Consider the following 21,676-nt stretch of genomic DNA (forward strand, 5'->3'; position numbering starts at 1 on the left):
AAGCTTGGCGAGGGTGGAGCTTGAGGTCTGGAATGCGAAGTGAGGCAGCCTGGTGATATCGTGGTTCCTCAGCCTGATTTCTCTCTAGTGCAGGCTCCGCCCATTTCAGGGTGGAGGAGGCCGAGCGGGGGTTTCTCGCATCAGCAGGCATGCAGAACGAGCACATCCACCCCATCACCTGGCTCAAGCAGCTGGTGAGCCAATGAGGACATAGCCAGACCTTCTCGGTAGCCAACGAGAGAGCAGGAGGAGGGGCAAATACAATAAGCCAGGAGGCCGAGTCTTTAGCCAGCGAGGAAGCATTGGTCAGAAGCCAATCGGAAACCAGCAAGCGGCACGCATCACTTCCTCTTGGAGGAGCCGATCCGCCGCACCTGCCACAGGTGGCTGTAGATGGTGATGGCGTCCACGCTGGCGGGGATGACTGTGAACTGCTTGCGGTCAAAGCTGTACTTGAAGAGCTTCTCGATCATCTTGCGGGTGACGGCGCGAGGGCCCGTGCCGGACAGCTTCAGGATCTCCTGGGTGTCGGCGGCGTAGGTGTACAGCGCCCGGAACTGGCAGCCACCAACACGGAACAGGATCATCAGGTGGTTGCACTCGCAACGCTCGATCTCCTGCGGAGAAACGCACGTCTTATGCACGGAGGATGTCTTATGCTCTTCTGAAAACATGAACACTTTGAGTGACGCTCGTGACCCCTGCCCTGACCGGGGTCGTTTCGGCGGTAACAGGCCTCAGCTCTAGGATGCCGTTCTTCTGGGCTTCGTTGACCTTGCCAGCCAGACAGCAGTGGCTTTCTAGATGATTCACACTGGGCTCCTTGCACAATTTCGGGGCTGAGATTCACACACACACACACACACACACACACACAGTCACAAGCATGTGTTTGTGTTCGTATCATTTCATATTTGACCACATGGAAACACCGGACAGATCTGACAGCTGGTTGCCTACACAGAAGTGGGGTTTTTAACCAAAGCATGCCAGCACACATCATGTATCCACTCCATACATATCGAAACATTCCAAGACTGACCTGACATCAGTGAATGAGGGATTCAGGACATGTGAGTGATCGGTCACTGTTTATTCAGCTTGGTACACTTATACTGGGCACATGCACTTATCCAGAGACTGAGATATTAGCAGTGTGTGTGTGTGCGTGTGTATGTGTGTGTGTGTGTGGCCAGATCTAAATTACTTATGTAGGAGAACAAATACAGAATTAAAATGGACGACACTAGAGCAGGAATATGTGGAAGTTTCAGAAATAATAGTGAAAGATACATCAGTGATTGTTGAGGCTTGTGTTAAAGTTAATGAAACATCCCACCAGCTGCAAAGTAAAACATCAAGAAAAATACTGCTGGAGGATTAACGTGTAGAGCAACAATACTGGTCCAGTCTGAAGCTTCAGGGGAAGCTGGCTAACCTGGCATCTGCTGATCATTCAGTATCACACTCAATATTCAGAAATGCTGAAATCAGTGAGGAGGTTTTGATATTTTGATACCAACTAAATATAACCTCTCACTCTGGTATCCATCAGTCCATTCACCCTTCTGTTTGCTTCATGGCTCCACCCAGCAGTTGGAGTCTGTGGCCCACATTCTGAATGGCTGTAGTTCTAGGTCTGGGTCCGTATTTATCAAACTTCTTAGAGTGGAATTTTGGACTTAAGTGCTGAAAAATTCTTAGATTTGCTCCTACTCACAGAGTTAAGTGTAAGTGCCTGTTATCAAAACTATATAAGTATAAGAATCACTCTTACTCTCCCGAAAAGTTAAGACTGCTCCAGAGGACTCATAAGTCGTTAAGAGTTGCCACAAGGGGGCTGAGATGGCACTGAGAAGACAGAGACGCATGCGAACCTTCATTTTAGGTACACATTTCAATTTTATAGATATATAAACATGCACATAAATATGCACAATGCACAAATATGCACAATAATTAGGCATTAAGATAAGCATGGGTTTAAATTTTTTTCTTCCTTTCATTTTCTTCATGCAAGAGTGTAATTAATATTCATGCTGCGATTTTAGTACTTTAATTTTAAGCTTTGACTTCTGCCTTGTGTGACAGAAATTATTGATTATTGACTAATCATCATTGATTAGATCATGTTTAGTTATTATAAGAGATCATTATGAACTTTATGATTTAGTATTTGTCCATTCTGACTAAGCAGAAGGACTACAATAATGAAGTAGTGTGATTCAGTGTAACCATGTTTAGTTCATATTATGCATGTGTGCTATACGTGACCAAGGTCAGGGAGAGTGCTGAGGGTAAGAACACTCTGTTAACTGGTAGTCACTAGGCTACTAGTCTTGGGTCATTTAGCTTTCTCTGTGTTCAACTGATACATCAGTTGCTTCCGCTCACTCTAGGGAAGTCCATATTAGGAGATACACACATGTGAGACAAAGTAGCCTGCTGGACGCTTATGTTTTGGAACATGCTGTGCTAAAGATAACCTGCTGTTAGAACTGCTGAATTGTGTTTAAGATTGTATATAAGCAGGGGGAGCGCCCCCCTGCCTTCAGAGTTGTCATGCTTGAATGAGACTCTCATGTCTGTGTCTGTCTTGTGTCTGTCTTGTGTCTGTCTTTGTCCTATTTATATATATTTATAGTTTTGTAATAAATTAATCATTTAACCACGTCTGAGTCCTCATCCATTTCCAGAAAATTTCCATGACAATAGTATAACTGCTATACGAACAGGCTCCTCTATACAATCAAAACCGTTCATTTTAGCGGACTTTGAGAGTGAAAAACGAGATATATTTTAACAAAGTAGGCTCCAAGAAATGCCGGGCGGCTCAACAGGTCGCGTCTATGATGTTTCCATATGTGGTGGTGTGCTGTGATTGGATGAGTGGAGATGTGGCGTTCTGTGGGAAATCAGGATTGGCGTTTGTTGCATTTTGGAAGGAAAGAGAGAAAGCAGGGCAGTATTACACGGCGGATGTGGCGTTTTGATCAAAATTGAATATTGGCTTTTCAAGAGTGGTCACATACCATTCTGATTCTGTCTCTAACTCATTTTTTAAAAAAACGACATTTATCGCGTTTTGGAACCAAACTCTTCATATATATATATATATATATATATATATATATATAGATTAACATACAGTATACACACACACACACACACACACACACACACACATATATATATATACATTAATATATACAATTAAAGCTGTCATATACACTACGTGCCATGTATAGATTAACATACAGTATACACACACATATATATATATATATATATATATATATATATGTGTGTGTGTGTATACTGTATGTTAATCTATACATGGCACGTAGTGTATATGACAGCTTTAATTGTCATATAGAAAATATTACCTCCAGCAATAGTATGATTACAAAGCCATAGTGGCATACCAAAATAACTAACAAACTTAACAACTTGACCCTGACAAAATACAGGGGAAAAACAACTGAAACAGTGCATGAAAACCTACTGAAACCTACATTGTTCACTCAGTGAGTAACCTCTGCAGCTTTTCTTATTTTCTCTCTCAGCTTTTCAGCACCACCTTTACGTTTCGTAGTTTATTTAGACCAGGGGTGGCCAACCCGTCAGAGACCAAGAGCTACTTTTTTTTACTGTGTTACAGAGCCACATCATACACATGGACATGCTTGAACATCACCCATCTCCCCCCCCCCCCCCCCCCCCCCCCCCCTCACACACACACACACACACACACACACACACACCTCTGCTCAGATTTATTGTAAATGTCATACACAAACAATGTGGGGGCAGTCATGGTCTGGTGGTTAGGGAACTGGTCTGGCTTTGATTCCCAGGCCTGATGCCATGACTGATGTGCCCTTGAGCAAGGCACATAACCCCAACTGCTCCCCGGGTGCTGGGCTAGGGCTGCCTACTCTGTTAAAAACGTCCTCTGTTCATCTTCATATTTTTGTTTAGATGTGCATTTTACCTGCCATTTTGAGAGCACACACAAATTGTTTATTGAAATTATCTTGTTCTGACTAAGAAGCGGCGTTTTCATCTCACGCACAATACCGGGGTGAACTCAAGCTAAGCGAACAGCACATTAAAACCAAACACAAACTTCGATATAAACATAAGGCGTGATATGTTTCAGGACTTTGGCACGGTTGGAGGAGGTGGGCGCACACTACGCAACTGTTGTTTTCTAGGTGAAAAGTGGATCAACTCCGATATCAACACTCGTTACATCGCCACTGACCTGCGCTCACCTTTAGGAAGAAGAGAACAGACAGCGGCAGTAGTTTTGAAGCTCCCTCAGTCATCTGCGGTGCCTTTGCTGCACCTCGTATGTGGTTTATTCCAAAACGTGTGACAGAAGAACCGCGTCTCACCAACGAGACTCAAAGCACAATCACAATAGCACAGACACTTCATGCCGCTAGTCTCCCGTTTTCCACTACGCCGGTTTTAAAAGTATTAGCGGCTCGCTAGGCTTGTAAACAAACCGCGCACCACGAAGGTGTAGCAGTGTGTCGCCCTCAGAGCTGATGAACTAACCGGGCCACGGCACAGATCGTTAGTGCAGGTGAGAGCGCGGACCGGCTGGGGAGACCCATGAAACCAGGCAAAGAGCCGCAGGTTGGCCACTCCTGGTCTAGACCCTGGCTTAGACTGCTCCATCTTTACGGCAATGCGGACCTATTTTTTCCACGTTTCAGTAGTGTCAACCGTGTCGCGGAGGGATTACATGATGAGTTAGACCAGGGCTACTCAGATCAGGTCCTTTAATGAATTTGTAACGCGGCCCATCGCCCCATAAATAATAACAACAAATTACGTTCGCTTCGTTCGCTTTACATCCACTATGACAGTATTAGTACAGGTCTGAAAATTGTCTGGCCCACACGTCAGAGCTCTCTGCCAAATCTGGCCCGCAGAAAAATAAAGTTGAATAACCCTGAGTTAGACCCTCAGCAGTGTCAGTGTGCAACTGGCGTCTCACTTGACTCGTGGGATACAAACAGGGAGATATAATTAATATGGCATTAGTATGGACAAGGCTTTTCCAGTTCGTGACTACTTGTATTAATAAGTGACACAGCTGCTGTATGTTTTCGTAGTCCAGCACCCAGTCCAGCCCAGTCCGCAGCCCGGTCCAACTCGTTCATGTGTTTACAGGCTCAGTCCGCGGCCGCGCTGAGCAGGTTAGTGTGACTGGAGCGGGGGAGATAATAACACCGTTAAACAGCAGCGTGACTACGGGCCGGGGACGCAGTGCGCGGCAATGGCTCCTCCACGGGCCGAGTTAAACCATAGGCGGCCGGCGGCCCACCAACCCATCGGCCCACCGGTGAAATCCTCGGTAGTAATGTATGCCAGTCAGCCCCTGGTGCCCAGCGTTAGGGATAGGTCATACCATACAGTATATTACAATATATCAGCATACAGTATATGACTCTAAACCACAGTCCTTTGTTACGTATGAGGAGTGAATAGATTAGTTCTATTACGCAATTCATTCGATTTTGGTGAGCGAGTATTTGAGGCGCAACGTGACCCAACTCTTGTGTGTGGTTTCAAGACGAAAGGAGTGAAACAGGTAGGTCACCCAGTCCTGAGTCGCTTGGACGTGTGAGATGTAGTCCAGGTCTGTAGTTTGGGGAGGACAAACGCGGCGTGTAGCGCTTAGACTCGAGCGCCGCGTAACCGCGACGTGAGCGGGCCGTGTTTGTGTTTTGTACGACAGTGGCAGTAGTCTGCGTTACCCTGCTGTTCCTAACCCTGATCTTTGAAGGATGTGAGGACAGGTGGCTAATGGAGGGTGTGTGAATTGTACCTTTGAAGGATGTGAGGACATGTGGCTAATGGAGGGTGTGTGTGTGTGAATTGTACCTTTGAAGGCGTAGAGCAGGGCTCGGCAACCTATGGCACGCGTGCCACCGTTGGCACGCCGAGGGATAATCACTGGCACGTGACACGCTGGACCAACATCAGCAAATATATATATAAAATAATATAAATTATTATATTAATGGATTATACTTCCGTGAGTGACCGTAGCGCGCGACTCCGCACACCTCGCGCCAACCTGCGCGAGCGGCGGAGGCGTTTATACTTGGCGATCGATCGCGATATAATACTTAATTTGTGTCCATTTACACCCCCCCCCCTCCGGTCAAAGACTCTTAAACTCGCCACCCCCTCCAAATTTATTTGTTGATAGTGGCACACTCATTGACTAGACATGTTAAAGTTGGCACTCCATGTCTCAAAGGTTGCCGACCCCTGGCGTAGAGCATACACACACACAAACGCGCGAAACACTGCTATCTGTGCCAAGAGAGGCTCGCACAGACTCTTTCTCTTTTTTTTCTTTGTTTCTTTCTCTCACTCTCTTTCTCATACACACACACACACACACACACACACACACACACACACAAACAGGTGCATATAAATCCCAGTATCTGTATTGGGGACTACATTACCCAAGTTCCCCACCCAGACTTACGTGTTTGACTAGTCATAATGCAGCTCTGTGTTTCCCCATGTCCTTGGGGAATCTCCATGTGCAAAGTTGGTTGTGTTTGTTTCAAGGGAAGCAGCATTTATGCCATTGCTTGGGGTGAGGTTTAAAAAGGGTCTCCATTTTATAGTGTGTGGAGGATTTCTGGGTAATTATGCAGTGTTTCTAAAGGCTGCACTGTCCTCATATGTGTGGAGTATTGGGGGTGTTGCATGTGTTGCAGCCCCCACCATGTAATAAAGACAAACACACACACATATGGCCATCTAAATAACACAAAATCCTAACAGCTGATGAATATTTAATTAGGAGATTATCAGTGAGCTGTAATTAACATCAATAGTTAAATCTCTCTCCCTCTTTTACACACACACTCTACTTTCTTTCTCTCTCTCTCAGGACTATATGAACATGGTGCGGGACCTGGAGCAGGGCTGGGCGCCAGGAGAAAGTAACATCACACTGACCAAGCGGAGAGAGAGGCTGAGGGCTGTGTGTGTGTTTGTTTGTTTGTGTGTGTGTGTGTGTTTGTGTGGGTGTTTCTGTGTGTGTTTGAGGCACAGAGAGGGAGCAAACAGATTTCTGAAAGTCAGTCACACTACATCAGTACGTCTTCTTTTAAGTAAATGTGTGTGTGTGTATGTCTGTGTGTATATGTATGCGTGTGTGTGTGTGTATGTGAGTTGGTATGTATGCGAGTGTGTGTGTATATGTATGCATATTTGTGTGTGTGTATATATATATATATATATATATATATATATATATATATATATATATATATATGGGGACACAGATACAGAGCTTAATGTCTGTGTGTGTGTGTGTGTGTGTGTAGGAATGTGTGGAGAGACATAATCAGGCTGAACTGCAGGACCTGCGCATGCAGCTAAGTAACACACCCTTAGAGACGGCCCAGCTGCGAGCCTCGCTGGCTGAGAAGGACGCGGTCATTACCGTGAGACCTTTGACCTTTCTCTTAGACCTCAGGATTAAACCTGAGGGTGTTGTGTGTGGCCCTGGTTCAGAATCACCGGCACGACGGGAGACAGCAGAGCTTGAGAGAGCTGCACAGGAGAAGGACCAGCTCAGCGTCCGGCTGCTGGAATGGAGGAGTGTGTCTGAGTCAGCCCTGACCTCACCGACTACAGACGATGGGCAGAGTGGATCACCCTGTCTGACCCCCGGGGCGGCAGAGACCCGAGACTTGAGCACCAGTGTGATGCGTGTGTTCCAGGGTGGAGAGGTTGGGGTCTGCGCTGTAGTTGACGGGTGAGTCGTGTGTTCCAGGGTGGAGAGGTTGGGGTCACTCAAAATGTGTTCCAAATGCATGTCCCAAATTATTATGCACAACAGTTTTCAACCTTTTCATTTTTATAAAGAACAAAAAATGGTCATTTGTGAAATTATAAGCATTAGCAGGTTATTACAATCTGAAATCAAACAGTTATCAAGTCAAAACTTTATTGTAGGTGATGTTACATTTGCACATAGGACCCCTTGTTGGAAAGGAGCTTCTGAACTCTCTGGTTTTGGATGGTATCTGCTTCTGTTGTTTTGCATGAGGACAGAATACCCTCCCAGAGCTGTTGCTTAGATGTGAACCGCCTCCCGCCATCATAGACACTCATTTTGATGATGCTCCAGAGGTTCTCAATGGGGTTGAGGTCAGGGGAGCATGGGGGCCACACCATAAGTTTGTCCCCTTTTATGCCCATAGCAGCCAAAGATGCAAATGTGTGATCTTGCTGTGGAATGCACGGTTCTTCTTCTTGAACCATGGCAGGAAGTGCTGTTTGAGAAACTCCACATACATTATGGAGGTCATCTTTACACCTTCAGGGATCCTAAAGGGGCCGACAATCTCTCTCCCCATGATTCCAGCCCAAAACACCACCTCCTCCTTGTTGGCGCGTAGCCTTGTGTGCATGGGGTGTTCATCAACCAGCCATCCTCCACTCCATCCATCTGGACCATCAAGCGTTGCACGGCACTCATCGGTGAACAAAACAGTTCTGAAGTCAGTCTTCAGGTATTGTTTGGCCCACTGGAGCCGTTTCTGCTCGTGTGCAGTGGATAGAGGAGGTCGACAGGATGGCTTACGCACAGCTGCAAACCTCTGAAGGACCTGCATCTTGGTGTTCAGGGGACGTTGGAGGCACCAGCAGCTTCAAAAACTTGTCTGCTGCTATGATGAGGCATTTTTGCAGCTGCTCTTTTAACCTGACGTAACTGCCTGTTGGAAAGAGTCCTCAATTTTCCCATATCAGCGCACACACGTGTGCTCTGAATCAGCTACATACTTCTTGATTGTGCAATGATCACGATGAAGTGTCTTGACAATGTTGATTGTAGTCATGCCTTGACCTAAACACTCCACAATTTGTTGCTTCTCAGCAGCCAACACATCCTTTTTCTTTTTTCTTCTTTTTACTTTTACGATTTTGGCTGAAAATGTAGGCTGCTTAATAATGTGGGACAGCCTTCTTAAGTAGTCTTGCCTTTAATTGGAACCACCTGCCAAACTATTTAGCACAGGTGTCTGCACTTGCTTTCAGTGATATAAAGAGCCCTGACACACATCACCATCAATGGGTTTAACTGAAAAACAAAACAATCTTACCTTATCACTCCTAAACAGTTTTTGCATAATAATTTGGAACAATGTACATAGATATTCACAAACGTTTTACAGTGTATCTAAAGAGTTTTATCATTCAGTGTGCATATTTGTATATTATATGTGGGCATGGCCGGATTGGGCCACTTTTTCAGCCCGGGAGTTTCATGCGCAAATCCGGCCCAAAATTATATTTCCATCCCAATCGGCCCAAACTAGAGATTGACATGAGCCGGCCCATCGGGAATCCTCCCGAATCTCACGATTAGCCACTCCGGCTCTATATGTGGGTGTGTGTGCATGCATGTGTGTGTGTGTGTGTGTGTAGGCTGCAGTGTGACGGTAAACTCCAGAAGCAGCAGTTGGCAGACACTCAGCAGCTCCTGCAGACAGTACAGGTGGAACTGCAGGTGCACGAGCAGATCAGGGACTCCACACACACTGGCACAGGTGCAGAGACCTCACACACACACACACACACACACACACACACACACACACACACACACACACACACACACCACACACACACACACACACACACAGGTGCAGAGACCTCACACACACACACACACACACAGGTGCAGAGACCTCACACACAGGTGCAGAGACCTCACACACGCACACACAGGTGCAGAGACCTCACACACACACACACACACACACACACACACACACACACACACAGGTGCAGAGACCTCACACACGCACACACACACACAGGTGCAGAGACCTCACACACACACTGGCACAGGGACAGAGATCTAACACACACAGGTGCGGAAATCACACTCATGTAGATGCAGACCTCAAACATGCAGACATGCACCCAAACACTTGCACAGTTACAGCGCTCCTTAAAGATGTGACCCAGATTAGATGGACCTTACAGACAGAAAAGGAAATTAGCTTTAAACACAGACAAATAATCTCCCACGCTGGACGTCCTATTCCCCTTCTTATATAGCAATTAACTGACAGTAGAATGAACGTGTTTGTATACCGATTTCTTTTGCACAGTGGACTTAAAATTAATCCATTTTAAATGTATAACCTGACATTTTGTGTATTTTGACCAGTAGTAATATATGGTGTGTCTGTGCATCTCCATTGGTTGGTCCAGGCGAGGGGCGTGTCTGTACGTCCCCATTGGTTGGTCCAGGTGAGGGGTGTGTCTGTGCCGACTCCGGGACGGTAGACCTCAGTGAGCTGCTGAGTGAGGTGCGCAGGCTCCACCTACAGCTGGAGAGGAGCGTCCAGACCAACACGGCGCTGCTCCAGAAACTGGAGCAGCAGTTACTGACCCGCAGTGACGCGCCATCCACCATCAACATCAACTACTTACTGCCCACCACAGGTACACACACCTCTTGGTCCTCCCGATGTTTCTAGGGACCTTTTCCTTGCCACTGTCACCTCTGGCGTGCTTTAGGGATCTGGAACCATACGAGTGTAAAGCTGCTTTGTGACAACATGTGTTGTAAAAAGCGCTATATAAATAAATTTGATCTTTAACAGCTGCAAACATACAGTGAGTGGAGAGAGCACTCCTACACACAGATCCTGTCTTCATGTGTGGTGTTCCCCAAGGCACCATCTTTGGTCCTTGTAAAGTTCATTAGTTTGATTCGTAGCTGATCTTTTATCATGATCTCTCTCTCTCTCTGTCTCTCTCTCTGTCTCTGTCTGGTTATCTCTCTCTCTCTCTCTCTCTCTGTCTCTCTCTCTCTCTCTCTCTCTGTCTGGTTATCTCTCTCTCTCAGATGAGGGCTTTAAGTCAGAGAAGCCCCCTCAGCACTCACGCCCAGGGTCCTCCAGTCCCGCTCACGGTACGTTTGTGTTTGTACGAGTTCCCTGATCCTGTTGATGTTGCCATGGATTAAGTCCTGAAGATGTTCTCGTGTGTGTGTGTGTGTGTGTGTGTGTGTGTGTGTGTGTGTGTGTGTGTGTGTGTGTGTGTGTGTGTGTGTGTAGACAGTGGTACCTCTGTGGGGTGTAGCTCCCCAGCTCCCTCAAGGCTGGTGCCGGGTCACAGGTTGTGGGCGGATGGTCATGTCCGTCATGTCCTGGGCCTGGTGGAGGACTACAGCGCTCTGCGCAAACAAGCCAAGAGACTCACGGCAGACATGAACACACAGCTGCACGAGGGACACAGTGTAGGCGTGTGTGTGTGGGGTCACTGCCAGGCTCTGTCGGCTGAGCTGGAGCAGAGGGATGGTGAGTTGGGTGTGGAGAAGAGGAACTCTCTGAAGAGAGACAAGACCACCCAGGGTCTGAGCCTCCTGCTCAAGGAGAAGGAGAAAAAGGTAGCACACAGACACACACACTCAGACACACACACATACCATTACAGGGGTTTACATGTGTACCCCAGCAGTGTCATATAGGCCACCCTTTATGTTAACACTCCCTCTCTCTCTCTCTCTCTCTCTCTCGCTCTCTCTCTCTCTCTCTCAGATTGAGGAGTTGTATGGTAATTTGGAGGAGAAGCAGAAGATTCTTGCCAAGACCAGAGAAGCACTTCACAAAGCCCAGTTTCAGAAGCACCAGGCAAGTAGACCAAATGTGTGTGTGTGTGTGTGTGTGTGTGTGTGTGTGTGTGTGTGTGTGTGTGTGTTGTGATCAGTTGGTGAGACACACACGTTGATACATAAACTTCACAAAATACGCGATGAAGGACAAGGGAAACATAGGGACTATAAATACACGGAACTAAACCAGACACAGGTGAAGACAATGACGACACGGGCGTGGCAGACGAGGGGAAACCATGGAGACAGACACGCAGGGAACGACAAAGACACGAGCAGGAACCCGAAGTGACAGCTAGAGAGGGGGGGCGTAGCCCTACGTAACAGCGTGGCACTTTGGAGAGGCCTTAGAACCAGTGTTAATTTTGACAGCAATTTCTTATTTAGTTTTAATCTTAGTCTTTTGACTAAAATGACATTTAGTTTTAGTCATAATTTAGTCATTGGATTTGTTTTTAGTCTTAGTCTAGTTTTAGTCGAATCATTATCATTAGAATTTAGTCGACTAATTATCAAAAGAACTAAAATAAAAACTAGACAAAAATATTGGCCAGCGACGACATTCAATCAGATCTGATTTAGCTTTTGAGAAAGGTAGGCATAAGTTTATAAGAGATCCAACCGTAACTACTTTAGCGTACATGGAGAGGCGGGACAAACCGGATAACTGTCCAATCAGTACTAACGTCAACTCAAAGTTAACTCGACAATGTCAGCAGGGAGAAAGATAAGAGGCGATATATGGATGCATTTCTCCTTTGACTTTGAGAAAAAGAAGACAGTGTGTAAACCATGTGGGACGATGATGTCGGGAAAAATACGACAAATGAAACGACATCTGCGGGCTATGGCATTGTTGTTTTTACGGCACCCAGTTTTATATAGAATGTAATATGCATTGTTCATAACAAACTCCATATGTTTTCAGGTAGAGCGGCCTACTGGTCATCAATGTTTTGTTATTGTTATGCTCAATAACTATAAGTTCAGGTCAATAAAGTTGTTTGGAAATTTGTTTTTGTATATATTGCACATACAAACAATAATATTCTATAACTCGTTAATAAATGTTTCATTTTGTGCAAGTGTATATAATGACTATTACATCTTTAATATTTTATATATTTTAGTCAACTAAATTAAAATATATTCATATTTTAGTCAACTAACTGCTTGCGTTTCAGGATGGGGACACAGCTACAGATCTTAATGTCTGTGTGTGTGTGTGTGTGTGTGTGTGTGTGTGTGTGTGTGTGTGTGTGTGTGTGTGTGTGTGTGTGTGTGTGTGTGTTCAGGCATGCTCACTGAAGCAGGAGGAGTTGAACAGGCTGCAGCAGACTACCAAGCAGCTGAGCGAAGATCTTCACTCCACCAAGAACAGCAGCCAAACACTTAAACACAGACTGGAGGTGATGGACCGTGAGAACAAGGTACACGCACACACAGACTAACTAAAGGTTAGAAAAGCAGGCTCTGGACCGTAAGATTGTAAGTTTGATTCCCTGGGCAACACTTTGTCCTACCTCAACACTCTTATACTTGTGTGTGTGTGTGTGTGTGTGTGTGTGGGGTCACTGCCAGGCTCTCTCGGCTGAGCTGGAGCAGAGGGATGGTGAGTTGAGTGTGGAGAGGAGGAACTCTCTGAAGAGAGACAAGACCATCCAGGGTCTGAGTCTCCTGCTCAAGGAGAAGGAGAAAGAGGTAATAAACACACACATACCATTACAGGGGTTTACATGTGTACCCCAGCAGTGTCATATAGGCCACCCTTTATGTTAACACTCCCTCTCCCTCTCTCTCTCTCTCTCTCTCTCTCTCTCTCTCTCTCTCTCAGGTTGAGGAGTTGTATGATAATTTGGAGAAGAAAGAGAAGATTCTTGCCAAGACCAGAGAAGCACTTCACAAAGCCCAGCTTCAAAAGCACCAGGCAAGTAGACCAAACGTGTGTGTGTGTGTGTGTGTGTGTGTGTGTGTGTGTGTGTGTGTGTGTGTTGTGATCAGTTGGTGAGACACACACGTTGATACATAAACTTCACAAAATATGCGATGAGGGACAAGGGAAACATAGGGACTATAAATACACGGAACTAAACCAGACACAGGTGAAGACAATGACAACACGGGCGTGGCAGACGAGGGGAAACCATGGAGACAGACACGCAGGAAACGACAAAGACACGAGCAGGAACCCGAAGTGACAGCTAGAGAGGGGGGGCGTAGCCCTACGTAACAGCGTGGCACTTTGGAGAGGCCTTAGAACCAGTGTTAATTTTGACAGCAATTTTTATTTAGTTTTAATCTTAGTCTTTTGACTAAAATGACATTTAGTTTTAGTCATAATTTAGTCATTGGATTTGTTTTTAGTCTTAGTCTAGTTTTAGTGGACTAATTATCATTAGAATTTAGTCGACTAATTATTAAAAGAATTTAGTTGACTAAAATATTAATATATTTTAATTTAGTTGCCTAAAATATATAAAATATTAATTGTGTAATAGTCATTATTTACACTTGCACAAAATGAAACATTTATTAACGAGTTATAGAATATTATTGTTTGTATGTGCAATATATACAAAAACAAATTTCCAAACAACTTTATTGACCTGAACTTATAGTTATTGAGCATAACAATAACAAAACATTGATGACCAGTAGGCCCGCTCTACCTGAAAACATGGAGTTTGTTATGAACAATGTATATTACATTCTATATAAAACTGGGTGCCGTAAAAACAACAATGCCATAGCCCGCAGATGTCGTTTCATTTGTCGTATTTTTCCCGACATCATCGTCCCACATGGTTTACACACTGTCTTCTTTTTCTCAAAGTTTTTTAAAGTTATTACATAATGTGTTCACACCTCATATTTTTGCAATTTATGCAAAACTGCACCACTTCTCTCCTGAGTCAGCTTGAGTGATTTTGGCTGAAATTTTTGGTTCCCACTGAGTGAGTGTGCTAATGTGTTGCAGCCCCCACCATGTAATAAAGACAAACACACACATATATGGCCATCTAAATAACACAAAATCCTAACAGCTGATGAATATTTAATTAGGAGATTATCAGTGAGCTGTAATTAACATCAATAGTTAAATCTCTCTTTCTTTTACACACACACACACACACACACACACACACACACGCTCTTCTCTCTTTCTCTCTCAGGACTACATGAACATGGTGTGGGACCTGGAGCAGGACCGGGCGCCAGGAGGAAGTGACCTCATGCTGACCAAGCTGAGAGAGAAGCTGAGGGAGAAGGAGAAGGCTCTGGAGGTACAGTACCTCCTGCCACTCCATCAGTCACTGCTGCCATCCTGTTGAAGCAGCCTCACTAACCTCAGTGTGTGTGTGTGTGTGTGTAGAATGCCCTGGATGAGAAGTTTGTGGCTGTGGAGGAGAAGGAGAATGAGGTCCACATGCTTCAGCTGAGCGTGTGGGAGAAGGAGAGAGAGGTGGAGCGCCTGAACATCCTGCTTTCACACAATGAGGAGACCATCAATGTAAGCGTGTGTGTGTGTGGGTGTGTGTGTGTGGGTGTGTGTGTGTGTGGGTGTGTTTGTGTGGGTGTGTGGGGCAGAAAGAGGGAGCAAGAAGATTTTTGAAAGTCAGTCACACTACACCAGTACTACTTCTTTTAAGTAAGTGTGTCTGTCTGTGTGGGTGTGTGCTTGGGTGTGTATATGTATGCGGGTATGTGTATGTGTGTATGTATGCGTGCATATTGGCAGTATTGGAGGGACTGGTTTGTGTCGGGGCTGTTGCCTGGTTAACCATATATGTGTGTGTAGGGATGCACCGATTCACAATTTTCACTTCCGATACCGATTCAGATATCTGAGGCTTTGTATCGTAAAACAGTAAAACAGTGCTGAATCGACTTAAAACATTTTTTTAAAACACAGACATACTGAATTACAAGTTTATTGAAAACTCTGCACCAGTACAGCACACTTAAACACACATAAAACATGGACACCCACCACCCATCCCATTACTGTAGCAACCACAGGGACTGGCCCGACTGCTAGCCAACGATACTCCCCAGACGCTAGCGGTCCGTGCCGTAAAGATAAGAGGCTACCGCTCTCTAATGTTAACTGGGAAATCAGTACTGGGTCAGGATTCAGTCCTGGGATGGTCACAGTCACACCCCATGACCTCTGACATTTGATAAGGTAGCAGTCTGGGGCACTGGAATGCCAAAGGAATTTGACAGGAATTTGAAACGTGAACTGTTGTCTATTTTCAGGAGAAAGTTGACGATGTTCAGAGCGAGGCTGCGGAAGGGAGAGACGCCCACAGCCAGGACAAGCTGAAGGGGGAGGAGACAGAAATGGATGAGGAAGGGAAGAGTGGGGAGTACAGCATCGGCAAGCTAATTTTAACTTTTGTGCTGAGAGTGATTTTGCCCCGTCTTAATTAATAAAACCCTAAAAATGTGTTCAAAATGCATGTTCCAAATTATTATTGTGCACAACAGTTTTCAACCTTTGCATTTTTATAAAGAACAAAAAAATGGTCATTTGTGAAAATATAAGCATTAGCAGGTTATTACAAACTGAAATCAAACAGTTATCAAGTCAAAACTTTATTGTAGGTGATGTTACATTTGCACATAGGACCCCTTGTTGGAAAGGAGCTTCTGAACTCTCTGGTTTTGGATGGTATCTGCTTCTGTTGTTTTGCATGAGGACAGAATACCCTCCCAGAGCTGTTGCTTAGATGTGAACCGCCTCCCGCCATCATAGACACTCATTTTGATGATGCTCCAGAGGTTCTCAATGGGGTTGAGGTCAGGGGAGCATGGGGGCCACACCATAAGTTTGTCCCCTTTTATGTCCATAGCATCCAGAGATGCAAATGTGTTCTTTGCAGCATGAGACGGTGCATTATCATGCATGAAAATGATCTTGCTGTGGAATGCACGGTTCTTCTTCTTGAACCATGGCAGGAAGTGCTGTTTGAGAAACTCCACATACATTATATACAATACATTATACATCTTTACACCTTCAGGGATCCTAAAGGGGCCGACAATCTCTCTCCCCATGATTCCAGCCCAAAACACCACCTCCTCCTTGTTGGCGCATAGCCTTGTTTGCATGGGGTGTCCATCAACCAGCCATCCTCCACTCCATCCATTTGGACCATCAAGCGTTGCACGGCACTCATTGGTGAACAAAACAATTTCTGAAGTCAGTCTTCAGGTATTGTTTGGCCCACTGGAGCCATTTCTGCTCGTGTGTAGTGGATAGAGGAGGTCGACAGGATGGCTTGCGCACAGCTGCAAACCTCTGAAGGACCCTGCATCTTGTTGTTCAGGGGACGTTGAAGGCACCAGCAGCTTCAAAAACTTGTCTGCTACTATGACGAGGCATTTTTGCAGCTGCTCTTTTAACCTGACGTAATTGCCTGTTGGAAAGAGTCTTGGCAATTGTCAGGAACAGCACGTGACCACCCGACAGATTCCTTACACCTGCTGCTCGTTACTCCAATATTCACGTGTACTTAAGCTTCTTAACATCTTATTTTTCATTTTTTTATCTTTGTATTTGTGTGTGTGCACGTGTGCGCGTGTGCATGTGCGTGTGTGTGTGTGGGTGTGTTATCTTGTGGAGTGTCAGGCTGTATCAGGCTCTATGCTTGTGGTTCTGGAGGAGGCGGAGCGACTCCTGAAGCTGTTCTGGAGAGTAACTCTGCCGTCAGGAGACCTCACACACATACAGCAGGTAACACACACAGTTCGGCAGAATTAGGTAGCTTCTGTTTATATAAGACTAATTGCCCCCCCCAACCGAGTGAGGTGTCTCGGTTACAGAGCCGGCTGTCTCAGCAGGAGCGGATGCTCACAGGAGCAAACGACTGCGATCCACCAACCAGCTTCGAGAAAGCATGGAACGCATCATCATCGACCAGCGTACGGAACACACACACACACACCTGAAATCACCTAGAGAGGCCATGAAGGTCCTCATTGACCTGCAGACAGCACCCACCCACACTGAAGGAGTTTAGTGTTTGCCTCTAGTCTGGTGTTGTGCACAGCCTTACTAACCCCTCTCTCCTCTTAGTGTCCATGACTCATGGGGTGCTGAAGAAAGCCAGAGGAAACCTGGAGGTGAGTTTGTGCTCTGCCACTGTGGCCCCTCACACCTACATGACCCTTCACCCCTACAGAGACTCCTCACCCCTACACGGCCCCTCACCCCTACAGAGACTCCTCACCCCTACACGGCCCCTCACCCCTACAGAGACTCCTCACCCCTACAGAGACTCTTCACCCCTACAGATACTCTTCACCCCTACATGGCCCCTCACCCCTACAGAGACACCTCACCCCTATAGAAGCCTCCCACCCCTACACGACCCCTCACCCCTACCTGGTGACTAAGTGCCTCAGATGCTCACCCAAGAGCAGCTCTCCTACTTCAGCTGCAGAGGGTCTCACTGTAGCTGGGATGATAGCTGGGCCTTCCCTTCTGCCTCGTGGCTGTCAGCTCTGCCGTCCACATCCCTCCTCATCCCAGCCATTTTACCGGCCGTGTTCCGAATGGTTCACTTCCACCCTCTATAGTACGAAGTGTATAGTTATACATCTATATACAGCAACTCTAGTTGAGATGTAGTGGGTAGGGTATGTGTTAAATACATGTAGTGTACAGTGGGGAAAATAAGTATTTAGTCAGTCACCAATTGTGCAAGTTCTCCCACATCATAGGTAGACCTCAACTATGAGAGACAAAATGTGAAAAAAATTAAGAAAATCATTTTGTCTGACTTTTAAAGAATTTATTTGCAAATAATGGTGGAAAATAAGTATTTGGTCACCTACAAACAAGCAAGATTTCTGGCTGTCACAGACCTGTAACTTCTTTTTTAAGAGGCTCCTCTTTCCCCCACTCATTACCTGTATTAATGGCACCTGTTTGAAGTCGTTAACAGTATAAAAGACACCTGCCCACAACCTCAAACAGTCACACTCCAAACTCCACTATGTTGAAGACGAAAGAGCTGTCGGAGGACACCAGAAACCGAATTGTAGACCTGCACCAGGCTGGGAAGACTGAATCTGCAATAGGCAAGCAGCTTGGTGTGAAGAAATCTACTGTGGGAGCAATAATCAGAAAATGGAAGACCTACAAGACCACTACTAATCTCCCTCGATCTGGGGCTCCACGCAAGATCTCAGCCCGTGGGGTCAAAATGATCACAAGTACGGTGAGGAAAAATCCCAGAACCACAAGGGGGGAACTAGTGAATGACCTGCAGAAAGCTGGGACCAACGTTACAAAGGCTACCATCAGCAACACACTGCGACTGTCAGGGTTGGACCCAGGCGCATTCCTCCGGTCGCCACAAGGAGGAGCCTGCGAGCTAGACCTGGGGGCAATCAGGCGCAATAGGCTGCAGGTGTTTGCAGCCTACTTAATGCGAGCAACTTCAGCAGTCCATTGCTGAAGTTGTTTGTTGTTGTTACACTCACAGCCCAAGCCGTTTGTTCTCTCTGCGTCTCATTCGCATTCTCTCTGGTTCTTTCTTGCTGAGTGTTCTCAGTCCCTCTCTCTTTGTCTGTCTTCTTCTCTGCTGTTTCGTTTTTCTTTTATTTCAATGTTGGTTTGTCTGCTAGTGTTCTGGTTGACAGACCGACAGGTAACCCAGGTAGAAGCTCCAGGTCTTGCACCTGAGCTTCACGTTCCCTCCCTTGCCTCTTATATTACTCCTGACACGTTGAGCTGTTCTCCGTGTATTTTTGGTTTTCCCCGTCTTTCTTTTCAGTGACGCGTTGATTATTATTCCGCGTGTTTTTCGTTTGTTATTTATTTACCTGGTTTGTCGCACGTCGAGACTTATCCGTGTCGTTCTGCTGTTATCCCTTCAGGGTTTTTGTTTTCGTTTTCCCCCAATCGCGGTGGTTTCTGTTGGCTGTTTTTAGCATTCAGTTTTAGAGGTTTGCACTTGAGTCCACATCACGTTAAAACCAGCGCGTCACCTCCGTGTTCGGAGGCGACGCGTTACAACGATGCCAGGGACTCAGATCTTGCAGTTCCAGACGTGTCCCCCTGCTTAAGGCAGTCCATATCCAGGCACATCTGAAGTTTGCTAGAGAACATTTGGATGTTCCAGAAGAGTATTGGGAGAATGTCATATGGTCAGATGAAACCAAAGTAGAACTATTTGGTAAAAACACAACTCGTCGTGTTTGGAGGACAGTGAATGCTGAGTTGCATCCAAAGAACACCATACCAACTGTGAAGCATGGGGGTGGCAACATCATGCTTTGGGGCTGTTTCTCTGCAAAGGGACCAGGACGACTGGTCCGTGTACATGAAAGAATGAATGGGGCCATGTATTGTGAGATTTTGGGTGCAAACCTCCTTCCATCAGCAAGGGCAATGAAGATGAAACGTGGCTGGGTCTTTCAGCATGATAATGATCCCAAGCACACTGCCAGGGCAACAAAGGAGTGGCTTCGTAAGAAACATTTCAAAGTCCTGGAGTGGCCTAGCCAGTCTCCCGATCTCAACCCCATCGAAAACGTTTGGAGGGAGTTAAAAGTCCGTGTTGCCCGCCGACAGCCCCAAAACATCACTGCTCTAGAGGAGATCTGCATGGAGGAATGGGCCAACATACCAGCAACAGTGTGTGCCAACCTTGTGAAGACTTACAGAAAACGTTTGACCTCTGTCATTGTCAACAGAGGATATACAACAAAGTATTGAGATGAACTTTTGTTATTGACCAAATACTTATTTTCCACCATTATTTGCAAATAAATTCTTTAAAAGTCAGACAAAATGATTTTCTCAATTTTTTTTTCACATTTTGTCTCTCATAGTTGAGGTCTACCTATGATGTCAATTACCGGCCTCGCTCATCTTTTTAAGTGGGAGAACTTGCACAATTGGTGACTGACTAAATACTTATTTTCCCTACTGTATATGGAACAGATGTGGAGTATGATGGCATTATTAGTGACATCTCGTGTGTAACTTTTCTGTTATAGTCTAATTATGGCAGCATTTTTGGGCTAGAAGGCCTTCGAGTAGTGTGTGTGTGTGTGTGTGTGTGTGTGTGTGTATGTCTGTGCATGAGGGGGTGTTTTTTTTTGTTTTTGCATGACATTCACAGCATGTGAATTCCTCAGATTCCTCACACACACACACACACACACACACAAACACACAACCCTGGCTTCCGTACAGCTCACTTAGCAAAGAAACAGTGCCTAACCTTCTTCTTCACATCTTTGGTTCTAACTTCAGTGGATCGTGCATGTCCGTATGAGTTCGTCTGCACTCAGAGAGCCGGACCATCACACCGCACCGCTGTTCCATTCCTCTACTAGGACATCACCCTGAATGCCCAGTGAGTGGTCGGTCAGCAGGCCCCTCCCCCAGGATGGACTCCACTGAGGATCAGCACACTGACATAACATGAACATAAATGGCTTTCACAAATATTCTTGCTTGTCTTCTTGCCTGTTAAAGGTACTCTGATGCAGTTCTACAGACACAAAGTGAATTTGCACACTGATCATAAAATATAGATTTTGCTCAAGGGATACAAAACAAAACGTTTTAACTAGTAATTGCTGCTGTTAAAAAAAGGATTTTCATCTGTAAATATTTAATGTCGTTTATTTTGTATTTAATGCCTTTTTCTTTTAATGGTTTTGACTGAGCCTCCAAATGTGTAACTGGCTGTTAGACTTTCTGACTGGGAGACCACAGGCAGTACAGGTCGGCAGCAACTCATCCAGTACCATCGTTCTTAACGCAGGGGTGCCTCAAGGATGCGTACTGAGCCCCCTTCTATTCACTCTGATGACACACGACTGCACACCAACATACAGCTCCAACTTCTTTAAGTTTGCGGATGATACAACTGTGGAGGGTTTCATCAACAACAACGACAAGACATTACAGAAGTGAGGTGAGCCGCCTGGCCGGGTGGTGTGGTCACAACAACCCATCTCTGA

At 45.7% G+C, this 21,676-nt stretch overlaps 1 protein-coding gene and 1 pseudogene across 2 annotated transcripts; one reads left to right on the top strand and one right to left on the bottom strand.

Annotated features, from left to right (window-relative positions):
- Positions 1-341: 341 nt before the first annotated feature.
- Positions 342-4,814, bottom strand: LOC143482382 (calmodulin-regulated spectrin-associated protein 1-B pseudogene; annotated as a pseudogene). The gene is made up of 2 exons (XR_013122204.1): positions 4,278-4,814; positions 342-839 (listed from the first exon to the last, which is right to left on the bottom strand). The product of XR_013122204.1 is annotated as a calmodulin-regulated spectrin-associated protein 1-B pseudogene (transcript).
- Positions 4,815-5,191: 377 nt separating this feature from the next.
- On the top strand, positions 5,192-21,392 carry LOC143481975 (uncharacterized). Its single transcript, XM_076980212.1, has 18 exons — positions 5,192-5,213; positions 6,935-7,141; positions 7,374-7,807; positions 9,484-9,605; positions 10,279-10,512; positions 10,919-10,984; positions 11,130-11,461; positions 11,613-11,705; positions 12,982-13,116; positions 13,268-13,387; positions 13,521-13,613; positions 14,860-14,970; positions 15,060-15,197; positions 15,947-16,067; positions 17,322-17,426; positions 17,516-17,614; positions 17,769-17,815; positions 20,961-21,392. Exons 2-18 carry the CDS (start codon positions 6,941-6,943, stop codon positions 21,054-21,056), a joined length of 2,547 nt encoding a protein of 848 aa, XP_076836327.1. The 5' UTR covers positions 5,192-5,213; positions 6,935-6,940; the 3' UTR covers positions 21,057-21,392.
- Positions 21,393-21,676: the final 284 nt, after the last annotated feature.

Source organism: Brachyhypopomus gauderio, chromosome 18 (genome assembly GCF_052324685.1).
Source record: "Brachyhypopomus gauderio isolate BG-103 chromosome 18, BGAUD_0.2, whole genome shotgun sequence".
NCBI lineage: Eukaryota > Metazoa > Chordata > Actinopteri > Gymnotiformes > Hypopomidae > Brachyhypopomus > Brachyhypopomus gauderio.